The 13680-nt window shown below is 28.3% G+C and overlaps 1 protein-coding gene across 1 annotated transcript; it reads right to left on the bottom strand.

Moving 5' to 3' along the window:
• Nucleotides 1-9213: 9213 nt before the first annotated feature.
• LOC132937460 (E3 ubiquitin-protein ligase Topors-like) lies at nucleotides 9214-13478 on the bottom strand. The gene is made up of 6 exons (XM_061004291.1): nucleotides 13121-13478; nucleotides 10709-10851; nucleotides 10319-10443; nucleotides 10177-10233; nucleotides 9731-9800; nucleotides 9214-9328 (listed from the first exon to the last, which is right to left on the bottom strand). Exons 2-5 carry the CDS (start codon nucleotides 10835-10837, stop codon nucleotides 9734-9736), a joined length of 378 nt encoding a protein of 125 aa, XP_060860274.1. The 5' UTR covers nucleotides 10838-10851; nucleotides 13121-13478; the 3' UTR covers nucleotides 9214-9328; nucleotides 9731-9733.
• Between the last annotated feature and the right edge of the window lie 202 nt (nucleotides 13479-13680).

The following is a 13680-nucleotide window of genomic DNA, read 5'->3' as shown; positions in this document are numbered from 1 at the left end:
GTTCTCTCAGTGGGGCTCAGTATTCTCATATGTACGTATGTCGTATGTATGTATGTATGTATGTATGAATGAAATGAAATGAAATAAATAAAAAAAAAATATAACGGCATGTATCAGCATGGTAATATCAGCCTACCCACAGGTACTGATCACCAGTTAATTTAAATTCGAGTAGTTTGGTATTAATGAACTCATCTCAATTCGACATGCTTATGTAAGTACAGTATAAGAAATCAAAAAATATAATATTATTTAGTAATCTATTATACTAATAAGTAATAACTAATTTAATAGATTGATTAATAATTCAGTCTAATAACTCATCCTATGATTTGTGATTGAAATGTTTTAGAGAATCATGATAACAAATTGTCTATTAATGTTTATTCAGATTTTTACAAAATTAACATTGTTGTCATTTTATACGATTCGTCAATGTTCAAGTACATTTTGACTGTAGACGATTTTGGTACTATTATTCTAGAATTAACAATATAATTGTATTTGTGCACACATTTTGGTTTAAGTAGTACCTAATATACTATAAGTACTAAAAATAAAAATATGTTAATCCAGATATAATATTTAATTAAACTGTAGGTAACCATTTTTAACCATTTTTTTTATCCCTATTGTGTCTGTTGACTCCTGACAGAAACTTTATAGTACAGTTAATATTATATGGTTATAATAAATACTAGTGTCGAATACTAATTTATTATAATCTCTCCTATATTTTATACCTAGGTATAAAAAATATATGGTATCAAAATCTTTAAAATTTCCAAGTTCAATTAAATAAATGATAGACAATATAGGTACATGGTTTATTAAAATCAAAACAAAATTATATTTACAAATTATATCCTAAACATATTACAAACATTTTGTAAGTTATCTGAAAAAAAAAAAATCATCAATATTAGTAAATGGAATGAAACTAGTTGACGCTGATCGATATGGATCTTAACAATTTGATAATTTATTATTGATATTGGTTAAGTACCTTTTAAGCATCCGGAGCACAATACATTTTGAGTGTTCGTCTAGTGCAGGGAAGTGTACAACATTCATCGGCGATTAGTGGTCCTAATCGTCTCCGTTGTCCGATTGAAATCTGTTCCTCTCCAGCTATAAATGATAAATTTGCATGTCAATATAACAGTGTTAGAGATACCAAAAACTAAAGCAAATGCATATGGTACTAAGGTATTAGGGCTATATTCATTATCCTAGAAAATATTGCCCAGAGTGCATTCATAATACTATTATATCATATAACATGTGAGTCATCTGTTTAAACTTCCCGTCTTCATGGCAAGAGTAAAAGATTTGACTATGGTTAAAGAATTGTAGGAACTTAAAGTATTTAAAAATTTAAAGCTAAAAACTCACCAGGTAACTCGTTGTATTTTCCTTTGCAAATGACTTGCATTTCGTTAGCTAATCTCGAGCCACAGTAATTGTCAATATTATCCCAGTAAGGGTCAAGTTGTTGCACTACCATCGCACGTCCTAACCCGACCACACAAAATAGCAGCAACGCCTTTATAAGGTTTGCCATCATTGTAATTCTAATAACAAAACATACATTTTATGTAGGATCAGTTATGAATAGATAATTTGAACATAATATTTTCATTATAATCTTCAATTTATAGTTATTATATAATATTCATATTTTATTGGATTAAATATTTGAGGGTTGAACTTAAAAATAACAATTTTTTAATATCGTTTAATCTTATCAAATTTTTTTTACAGTTTAATGGTTTGTACGCTTGATTATCCATTTTGTTGTCGATTGCCAAAAAATATAATATTTTAATTATTGTGTATTCTGAAGTATACTTATTATTTATCTAACAAGTGGTAATGAAACCCCTAAAAACATCTAATACAACCGTGGTAGGTTAATTATCTTAACCCTTATTCTTTGAAAACCCTACAAAAATTTAAAAAAAAAAAAAATCATGTGGTGTAAAAATTTACTTACATATAAAAATGATTTCAACTTTTTGAATCTAATTTATCCAAAGGTAGGTATATAAAAGTTTAACCAAAAGTTACAAACTAGATTATGAACTAAACTAGTAAATGCTGAATTTTGAACTTAATTGAACATCAGAACAATTGACAAATCAACTTAATGGAATTTCATTTAAAACGCTTTTACAATAGGTAACACAAATTATTATATTAATAATAATATATAATTTATTATTGAATATGATACAATTATAATAAGAAATATAATAAGAAAAAATCTTTTTAAATTTAAACAATATGGCTTATACTGTGCTTAAAATTTAAATATATTTCAGGGCTTTAGCAATTATGTGTTTGTTGACGCCTGACAAATAATAAAAAAAGAGAAAATTTGATATTCAGTACTATCTTCTATCTACGTTGAATATTACATTAATTTATTCCACTTGGAGATACGATATTACACCATGATCAATAATGATAATTGTACACATTAATTTTGTATAGGTATTATAGAATTGGATGTTGTGAGAATTTTTTTTTTCAAATCAAATAGTAGATCCATGCTGTTTTAATATTGTATAATAATTATATGTTCCGCAATAGTAAAATATCACTATTCAACGCGTAAAATAAGATAGACTAGATAGAGCAATTTGTACTTACTGAAGAATGTGGGATAAGTGACGAATTCCAACTAATGTCTTTGTAATGAGTCTGATAATGTATTATGATTTGAGCAAAACTAAGGATACTCGAAAACGTGATCACAACAACAGGTCCAATGACGCAATGACGTGGTCGAGGGCGTCCATCAGCCAATGTAGGGTACGTGGTTATAGGTTAGGGAGGGTTGTTAACATTAATGTGCAGTGTTGACCTTGATGCAATATGATAGGGAATATAATTAATTATTAATTAATTTCATTATTATGTTCGATTAACGAATACGGTTGTAATAAGACATAATTACTTAATTCATTGTAAAATTTACTACCTATACTCTATTCAGAATAAGAACAGACAATAATTGTCGTTGAATTAACGCGCTCTGCCGACACTGTTCGCCCTGCAGGAATGCGCGAGTACGGTGACTGCTACTCACCAATAGGCGCCATGATGATGACGCACAGGTAGATTTGTGAACTAGTAGCAGCCATTAACTATTTAATGCAAAGCGTGATATCTTAGGAATAGATTTTAGATTAAAGTTAATTCTCATCATACTGCCATATTAAACATGCTAATAATATATACTCTGGCTCAGGAGAGTTCGCATCTAAAATCGTGTACGTGGCGGCCCATCGATTCTCCTCTATTACGGACGCACACCGGCTGGTAGTCGGCCGGTGATGAACGCCGATGGTCGGCATTTATCATTTAAGTTGTGTTGTCGTGTTATTTTTTATTGTTAATATTAATAATACTTTACTGCTGACTGCCGTATTTTATGAGTTCTATTAAATGTTTTCTCATTCGGTTCCATAACATTCTACCTGAATAAACATGCCAAATTGAGATTTGTTAGTAAATTATTCAATTATACCAGTTGTTTGGGCCGGGAACATACAATAATAATACGTGCGCCCGGTACCGAAATACTTCGTATGCGCTCAACACGCAAGCACCGGCCAACCTGTATAGTGTATAATAATGTATGATAAGCGACTGGAGAGTAGTGGACGGGATTGCCGAGCAAAGACCCCGAGTGCTAGTGTGTGGTGGGTGTGTAGGCGTGTATATGTGTGTATACTTAAAACCAACAACAGAAAGGTAACTCAGAAAAATGGTAACTAAAACTTAATAGTATTAAATTGCTGTATTACAGTAAAAACAATATATATATAATAATAAATAATAAGAACTCACAATTTGTCGGCGCTCTGCTGGCCAGCCGCTATACCTGTGCCTGTATAAAATAATTTGATAGTTGACACAATCAGTTATAAAAGATACGGTGATTGATTCACACACGTACAAAACACACAAGGGAGGCGATTAGCGCACACTAAAAATAATATAATAAAAATGCACAAATTGCGCTTACAAATTCAATAATTAATTCTGCGGCGATTAGCGCCTTTGGTACAAAATGGTAATAATATGTCTGCAGCGATTAGTGCGCACACCTTCAAAATAACAACAATATACGAAGACTCGCGAAGTGCCGATTAGCGCCCACACTATAAACTATTATATAAACAATAAAACGTTGTGGTGATTCGCGCCCACAAATAAAACAATCAAAATACCGAAAACTGCGATTTGCACACGCACAACAATATTATTTCGCTAGACCGTTTTGCAGCGAACTGTATGCGATACCGGCGGCCTACGTTGACCCGCGATGTCACGTCGTAGCTTAATCTACATATTATTTTATTTTCATTTATTCTTCAATAAATCACATGTTCGTGTGGGGGCCCATGAGTTCACAATTTGAAATATAAATACATTAAATAGTTCTTATAAATTAAATAACAATTAAGTTAACATTAAGTTCAAGAAAATTTTTATCTAACCAGGCTAATGTTTTTGATACATTTATTAGTTAAGCTATATAGATTGTCAATATTATCATGTTCAAGGTAACACTGATGGATCATACGCCAAACAAATTACCTTACCATAAGTTTTTAAATTAATACGTTCATTAATGTATATAAGGAATAGTATAGGTCCTAAGACGGTACCTTGAGGAACACCACAGTTAACAGAAATCGAAAAACTAAAGCACTCATTAATTCTAACTACCTGTGTTGAGTGTTTATTTGAAAGGTAATATGAGAATAATGATAGAGAATTCTAACGGATACCACAATACTTTAAGTTCTTTATAAAAAATATTATAGTTGACCGACGATTCAAATGTTCTTTTCAAATCAAGGAACATACCTATTACCTTATTTCCTCTATCCAGACTTGAATGAATGAAATTCAAAGTCTGCAGTAGATCACCATTAGTTAGATATACCTTTCCTGAACCCAAACTGACTATTAGAAAAAAAAATAATGATCATTTAAGAAATTTACTAATCCATTTTTAAGACATTTTTTAAATAGACAGCGTTTGAGACTGAGAGAGGTAGCTCTATAATCAGTTATATTTTCAGAAGCTCTTGATTTATATGAAGAAATGATGAGGGATTTTTTTTAAATTTTGTAGGAAATATTCCAGATGCTTCATTATAAAAAAATATTTAAAGGTATCGATATAGTTTTGCATGTATTCTATTTACCATCAAAAAAAGAGGAATTTTCTTTAATGTTTATAATATTTTCTTCTATTTAATTTAAAGTAATATGTGTTAAGAAGATTGAGTCACTAATAGGACATTTATCATGCATAATAGACCACTGTACACCATAAAATAAAAATATGAAATATTATTTACAACATTGCTAAAGAATAAGTTAAATTCATAATACCATTAATATTTTTATAGTCACAAGAAGAAGAATTAGTAACATCTTTGATTAGATACCAGACCTTTAAAATACTACAACTCGATATTACTTTTAAGGCAAACACTGAGGCTTATAAATATGTCTTAATATTTGTCATAGTTTCAATAAATTTTGTTTAATCCATGAGTATTTTAACTTTAAACTATGTTCACATATTGAACTATTGTAAAATAAAATCTAAATGTAATGTGTAAAAAAAATGTAAAAATGAAAGGAATAAAATATTAAACTAATTTGTAGATAGTAATTAAGTATTTTAGATTCTGAGCGAAGCGATGAATGTATTGATTTTACAATGATGTGTGTTTTTTTTTTATTTTATTTGTGTCTGTCATCACCTTTTAGGACATTAAAAGTGCTAACATTTTATCTGTTGGGTAAAAAAGCTTGAAAATTTAATAGAAGGCTGCTAGGTTGTTGTTTCAAAGGCAGATGAAAAAAATAAAAATCCTTAGTCACAGTTTTTATTTCTAAGCATTTAAAGTTCAAATCTTGACAACTTACGGAAAAATCACAAAAATTAGCAAATTATTTTAAGTTGAGAATTCATAAAAAATTTTCTTTTTAAATCTAAGATTTGAAAATGTAATACAAGATTATCCATAAGTTTGCCTACCATTATCAAAAAAAAAAAATGCCTACAAGAAGTTCAAATTAAATTTTTTTGAACGTCTGAAATTCATATTTTTACAACATTTGATATTCACTCGATTTAACATGTAACGATTTTCTTGTTTTATTGTAATTAAAAAACAAATGACTGTAGAGACTTGAAAATTTCACTGAATGTTTATATTAGCATTTTCTATACACTATAACAATTTCCAAATAATTTGACTCTTTTTGAGCTGTTTACGGACATTGTCAGTTTTCAATTTTTTTAGTTTTTTTTTCTATAAATATCAATAAAATTTTATTTGTTTGTTAAAAAAGCGTGAAAATTTATTATAAGGCTCCTGATATATCGTTCTAATAGCGGTTGAAAAATATTAAAAATACATACGCACAATTTTTTTTTCATAAGCTTTAAAATTTCAAATTTTGACAACATTTATCTAATTTATAATTTAATAATTATTTTGTAGTTAAAAATTTATAAAATGTTCAACTTTTTTAGCTAAGGATTGAAAATTTAAAGCAAGGCTCTTAGTCTCCACGTAAATAGGTTATACATAAATTACTTTATTCACAATAATATCATCAAATATACTTGGTAATATCATAGGCTGACTGACCGTCAAATTTTTAAACAAGATTCATATTATATATTTTCCTGCCCTTAACAAAAAAAAAAAGTTAAAGGGAGTCAAATAAATTTTTATGAGCATTTGAAGTTTGAAATTTCTAATTTTTTGGCATTGTATTTTCACTCGTAAATTAACTTATCTCATTTAATGATTTTTTATTCTGTTATAATTCAAAAACAAATAACTGAAAAGCGGTTTACATAAACAGTAAGTAGTTAAAAAATACATGAAAGAGTTCGCAAACATCATACTATCATTAATTGATCTGACTAAGGATGGGGAAATATGGATTTGGGAAAACAAACACCGAGAGACATTAATTAAATTAAAAGATGCATTTTTAAAAGCATTATTCATGTCATTCCCATACGTCCATCTGTCGTTTTCTAAAAAATGAAATCGCGGAGTGGTGCGCGTACCTACTTTGTTAGATTGCGCTGTATTCGGTTTCAAAAAACTACTCTACCTTGTAACGTACCGCCGCACAATGATTCATATATATACCACGATCAACTGTTCAGGTGTACAGGGGACGCTGAACACTAGCTGGAGTCATACCAGCAGCACGGCTGGCCACTGTTGTGATGTAGTGAGCAGGTTAGGTAGTTGTCTTGTTTAGCTGTGGGTTGTAGTGTGCATTGAACAACTACTACTGCTCGACCAGATTTCTCCCTTTCAATGTGATGGAAACCCGTGAATGTTAGATTGCGAAGGATCTCACCGATTAATTCTCGCCCTTGCCAACATTTTTTTGTAAGATCAAGCTGTTTTCTTTTTGAAATATACTTCAAATTGTTGAGTACTAGCTTAAAGTTCAAACTATGAAATACTTTAAGTATTTTTACCTATTACCTTTACCAGTAGGTACCTACATCACTCTCATGTGTACATAAATTTGCTTTATTTGGTTGATTCAAATTAACTATGTAGTGTGGTAATATGTAGGTTTTTTCTAAGTTTAGGAATAAATTATTTTCACATAACCATTTTTGTATTTTACTCATCTCTGGTTGAACACTAGCAAATACTTTATTCCAGTATTGGCCATCAACAAAAAGTACTGTATCATCTACGTAGCAAACTAGTATTTAAGTAATTAATTTGGTTAATTTGATATCCCTCCTAATCAAAGGTATAACAAATTTAAATATATAATATATAATATACGGATCAGTATACTTTAAAATCCATAAACATTTAAAATGAATAGTACCTATATAGAATTACAAATTGTATTTTGTTCGCTAAATCTCTATAAATTATACATGTTTCTGAATTTAATAAAAGCCAAATTCACAAGCATTTACTACACTATTTTAGATAGTGAGTTATCGTCATCAATATTAAAAACGTTAGACATTTCACTTTTTTTTGCAAAAATTTTTCGAATTTTTAAACCATTTAAACTTAATTCCAACCTCTCGTGAAAATTTTTTCGCCTCTTAAAAGAGATTTCTGTTTACTTGTGTCATGGCTCATTGATTAAAATATTGTTGTTTTCCCAGTTCTGGTGAAGTTGATTAGCCTTGATTTTCATTTATTTTGATTGAGTTAGAATTGGTGTCCGGAATCTTTTGACTTAATTACGGCAACATTTTTTCTTGGATTTTTATTTTTACCTGTGAATATTTTGTACGTGTTATGAACTACAATTTCAACGTTTATCTTTGATGTAATTTTATTAACTATATCAGTACACGACTCTTCAGGGGATTCGAGGATACCAACAAGTTCAATATTATTTTCAATGGACCTCTGTTCCAGTGAGTTAATTTTTTTGTTAAGGCGTAAAACTATTTCGAATTATTTAATGTTCTGATCCTTAATCAATTTATTTTCTGTTTGAATTTGTTTTAAAGAACAAAAAATTTTTTTAACATGATTTTTAAAACTATCAAATTGGTCGCTCATAAAGTCAACAGAATTTACTAAGGCTTCAATTTCTAAAAACAGCTTCTCTGAAGCCCGCCCACGCAAAGTGCAAGTACATAATTTGCATTTTGTATCTTCTCCCCTGGAAATTCCAACATGGTATATTGAACAGATCATTTTAAAGTAACAATAACAATATCAGGAATAATAACAATAAAATATGTTTTATTAGATAAGCGAGCAGAACGCATCAGACTAGGTCCAAACACAACGGAGCCAGATTGATAACAATAATTTAATACATTTGTTGTGGTTTATATTTTTACACGAGTGGAATATACTTAACTGTTTTTTTCAAACAAAATGTGTACACTAATTAAGTATATAAATATTGATTTCAACATTTATTTAAAATAATGTTTATTGGTACAATTGGTATAGTGTATAAAAAACAAATAATTTAGTTGTTATACTGACAAAGTTAAAAATAATGGCCTATTGTTTACTTGATATTTTATGGTGTCATCTGCAGGAAACCTTTTTAAATTAATGATACATCTATTTTTATTAACATGTTAATGTATTTTTATTCCAGTATAAAAGAAGTCGCTTCAAAAATATCTGAGAGAATTATTGGTGCAAATGATGCTAGTGGAGAATTGATGTTTTTAATAAAGTGGGAAGAAATTGACGATTTTGATTTAATCTCAGCTAAAGAATCACAGCGGTAGATTTCTTCCTCTGGTTCATATCTAGAAAAAAAAAATAATAGTTATATTAATTAGGAATATTTTAATCCTATATAAACAGAAACACACACACATCAGAATCTAAAACACTATATTATTCAAATTTAAAGGTAATATGCAGGAAACTATGGAGGCTTTTTAATCATTGACTTTTCAACTAAAAATTATGAGCATTTTAAAACAAAATTCAAAACTATAATATCAATAAAAGTCTCAGAGATGCTCTAGACAATCTTACTATTAAATTGTATAATAGTTACCTCAATCCACTATAAGTTTTAAAATAATTTATTAAATGTATTATTTGGAACGTACATTTTGCTATGTTGTACATTTATAACAAAGAACAAACACATAATGGAGAATGGAGTTCTCTTAACAAAATTATAATAAGAAGGTACTTACCAATTATTGGTGTCCACTTTGTCCAGGATAGCCATTATTTCGAAGTAACCTGTTCATTCCACTGAACTCTCTAGACAGAACATAAAAATTCAGATATTTTAAGATAAAAATATTTTTTTTATATACAATACAATATTCAAATACATAATATTTATAATTATAGGGACTATTGGTGTAATATAATGCATTTGAGCAAATAGTATAAAAATATTGTTATGTTTAGTTGGTTGTTCATAGTATGCTGCAATATACTAATAAAATTATCGATGTCTTGTGTTAACAGACTTGGAATCATTTGTGAATTGCTTTATCATTAATAAAAATGTTTTAAATATATTTACAAAAATTTTATGACACGTTTTTTATCTTGAAATTTCAATGTACAACTATTGTAAAATTATGTTAAATAGTCTTTATCTAATAGTTAATAATTATTAATATCTTACCTATTACCATTTGACATAGAACTAAAGGTTCTTACACTTAAAGTTCTAGGTATTGCACTAGAAAAACAAGCATTGTGATTAAAATATTGTAAATTTAGACATAATATAAATTTCATATGTAAAAAAATAATGTGTTTCTTACGATGGTAAAATGTCATGGTTTATTCCTGGAATGATGGTATATGTGCTTTTATGATTTTCTAAGTCATCAAAAGAATGGTAGATATGTATAAAATTCTTTCTGCATACTGGACAAGTGGGTTCAGACTAAATAACAAAAATATAAAACATAACTTTTGTGATAAGACACAAACTACTCAACACGTTTCTAATTAGTTATAATCAAATTAATTCTTATGTTATCTGCATAAATCAATATAATTAGATTTTTTCTGTTGTACCAAATAAATACTTCAGACAACAAGTAATACGACATTTTCCTGAAGTTAAATTTAGATTACATACATTTTTTATATAATATGATATGGTTACGTTTAACAACTAATAACTATTATGTTTTATCTAAACTTACATTTGGGCGTAGAAATAAACATTCTTTTGACCACTGTTTTAAACATGTATAACAAAAAAAATGTTTACACACATTTGTATAGCTTTTGTTGTCAATGTCACATAAACAAATTGGACAGTCTTGGGACATGTTGAAATTTTAGTCTAAAACAAAAAAAATAATTTAAAGAACATAATATTATTATAATAATTTAATGTTAATTTGAATACCACTGCAAAAATTTAATTCCCTTCCCCCTTATTGCCATCATGTCAATAAGAACAGAATAGTAAAGAACACAATTAAAGATATATTTAATATCTGTGATAAAGCATAAATTCTGATATCATGATTATATGCTCGGTTACATTTTAAATTTTACATTGTTTTATTTGGGTCTATTAGGTTGGCAACAAAGAATTAAGAAATGAAAAATATTAATTTTGTAAAAATTAAATATTAATCTATACTCTCATTACAATTTTACCTTATTAAAAAAAAATATAACTAAGCCAAAATTTGAACATATTTTTATTTAATTTTATATAATGTAAGTATGTGTATTATTATTATTATTATATTATTAAAATAAAATCATAACATCCCTAACCACTAGATATTACACTGTAAATTACACATTAAATATTAAGTTCAAAAAAAACGTTGGGTTTTAATGATAATTATTTTATTTGGTTGAATTGAAAATGATTGCCTGTACTAACTTTTTAAATATATTTTTTTTTTAAACTATTTCTATCAGTTTAATAATATGTCGGAATTTCAAACAGTTTTGCGCCGTTTCTTAAATATTAAACATTTATTTTTCTATATTTTATATTTCTTTAAGTAATAATATAATAATAATAATAATGCAATTTAAAGCAACAACATAAATAATACAAAAAAGAATAACATGAGATATCATAGACATATTGGCCATAAAAGCAAAGCTTGTGCTGGGGGAGCGAGTTTTCATCACCTTAAGAATACAAAAAAATATAATTGAAAAAACAATCTGTTATTTAAGTACGGGTTTTTATAACAGTCTTATTATAATGATATAATCTTTGAAAAATCTTTAGACTTAAGATGGGGTTTAAATGACATTAAATTATCAAACTGATTAATATTAATATTTAACAAACGACATAGACCCGTATACAAGACACTTTTGTGATGATACCATAGTATTATTAAAAGGAAAATCAAATGGCCTGTTATTTAAATTAGGTAATACATCGATTAAATTATAAAGGCGTAGTTTGATGGTAACTATATGGCAATAAATTTAAACAAATCTTATTTTATAAAATGTAATATTTATTATAATAATGTAAATAGTACTAAAAATTTCAAAAAAATTTTCATAATGCTAATTGTAAACATACGATTGGCTGTAATTATGTTGAATTAAAATAACTAACAAGTATAAAATATTTATGATTGGTCTATGACAATAAATTAAATTGAAAATACCATATGGAGCATTTAACTGAGCTAGTAAGGACATTTTTTAATATTTTTAAAACACTTAAGACTATTATTAGATATTAAAGTTTTAAGGATAGTCTACAATTCATTAAGAATTTCTATTATTTCGTATGGTATAAGTAGGTACTATAACTGATAACGGGAGAACACGGCGGCGGCGGAGGCCCATTGGTGGGAATTATACCTCGTGTACGTACGCGACCGGCGGTGCGATAAGCGCATGAAACGGGTTTGCCAACAGTGGCAAAGAAAGAAATTAAAATTGTGTTCTAAATTCCTAACTTATGTATTTATTAATTGGAGAAAAAAACCCAGAAAAATGATATGACTGTGCTATAATAAAATAATCACTCGCCTACTGCCTAAATTACGCGTTGGATAGCAAAATATTGTGTTAATAGGATGTCATCGCACTATTTGTTTTCTCTCTCCGGCCCACGCGCAAAATGCATTTGCGTCGAATCGTTTTTTCTATGTTTTTAAGTAATCTTAGAGTAAAATCCCTCATTACAAAATGGATAGAGAATAATATTTTTGAGGGAATGACATAGGTATCAATTTCTCTAAATATTGTTTAAAAACAATTTAAACGTAATTTAAATTTACAAAATGTTTTTGTTTATTTTGAAAGTCGAATAACAATAAAATATAAAATCGATTCATTCCCTCTAAAATATTACTCTCTATCTTTTTTGTAATGAGGGATTTTACTCTAAGATTACTTAAAAACATAGAAAAAACGATTCTGCGCAAATGCGTTTTGACTATGTTGCGCGTGGGTCAGAGAGAGAAAACAAATAGTGCGCTGACATCCTCTTAAGAAAGGTATTTTTTCAAATAATAGCAATCAAGAATGCAATTTCCTATACCTCACAACCCTTATAGGTATAACATGACAATATGCGTATAAGTATATTTTAATTTGGCCGTAGGTATACTCACCAGTTAAGTGTTGTAGTGGATGCGTCAATATGCGTCTTACTTGTTGTAGAGAGAAAAACACAATGACGCGACTGCCAAGAACGTGGCACTCTGGACCTGCCAATGACTCAGGAATTTCACCCCACCACGCTCTTGACGGGGTTGTTGTTGCTGTATGGATAAAATTCGTCCCCTAGGCGGCGCGGCTAGCGGAGTCTATCGGCTTTGAAATTGTGTCTTGTCGGACGTTTACTTCATGCGTCATACTATATTCATGTGAGGCATATACAATACTATTTGGTATAATATGTTATTACTATATTATTGACAGTAATAATATGTATTATACATGAAGAATATTATTTAAGTATTATTTTTTTGTAATTTTAAGTTAAAGTTGTGTATTATTGGAGTCCAAACTATGAAAACTTTATTTTAAAAATGCGAAGTTAAAAAAATGATTGTTGAATGTTATATAGTTATTAATGTTATTAATTATATAATTTTCGTAATTATTTTACTTATATAAAAGAAAATAATACAAAGAATTTACATCGTAATATTAGTAATAAAGTATTAAA

Source organism: Metopolophium dirhodum, chromosome 1 (assembly GCF_019925205.1).
Source record: "Metopolophium dirhodum isolate CAU chromosome 1, ASM1992520v1, whole genome shotgun sequence".
Classification (NCBI taxonomy): Eukaryota; Metazoa; Arthropoda; class Insecta; order Hemiptera; family Aphididae; genus Metopolophium; species Metopolophium dirhodum.
Note: the sequence above shows the minus strand (reverse complement) of the source record. Positions and strands in the feature narration are given on the sequence as shown.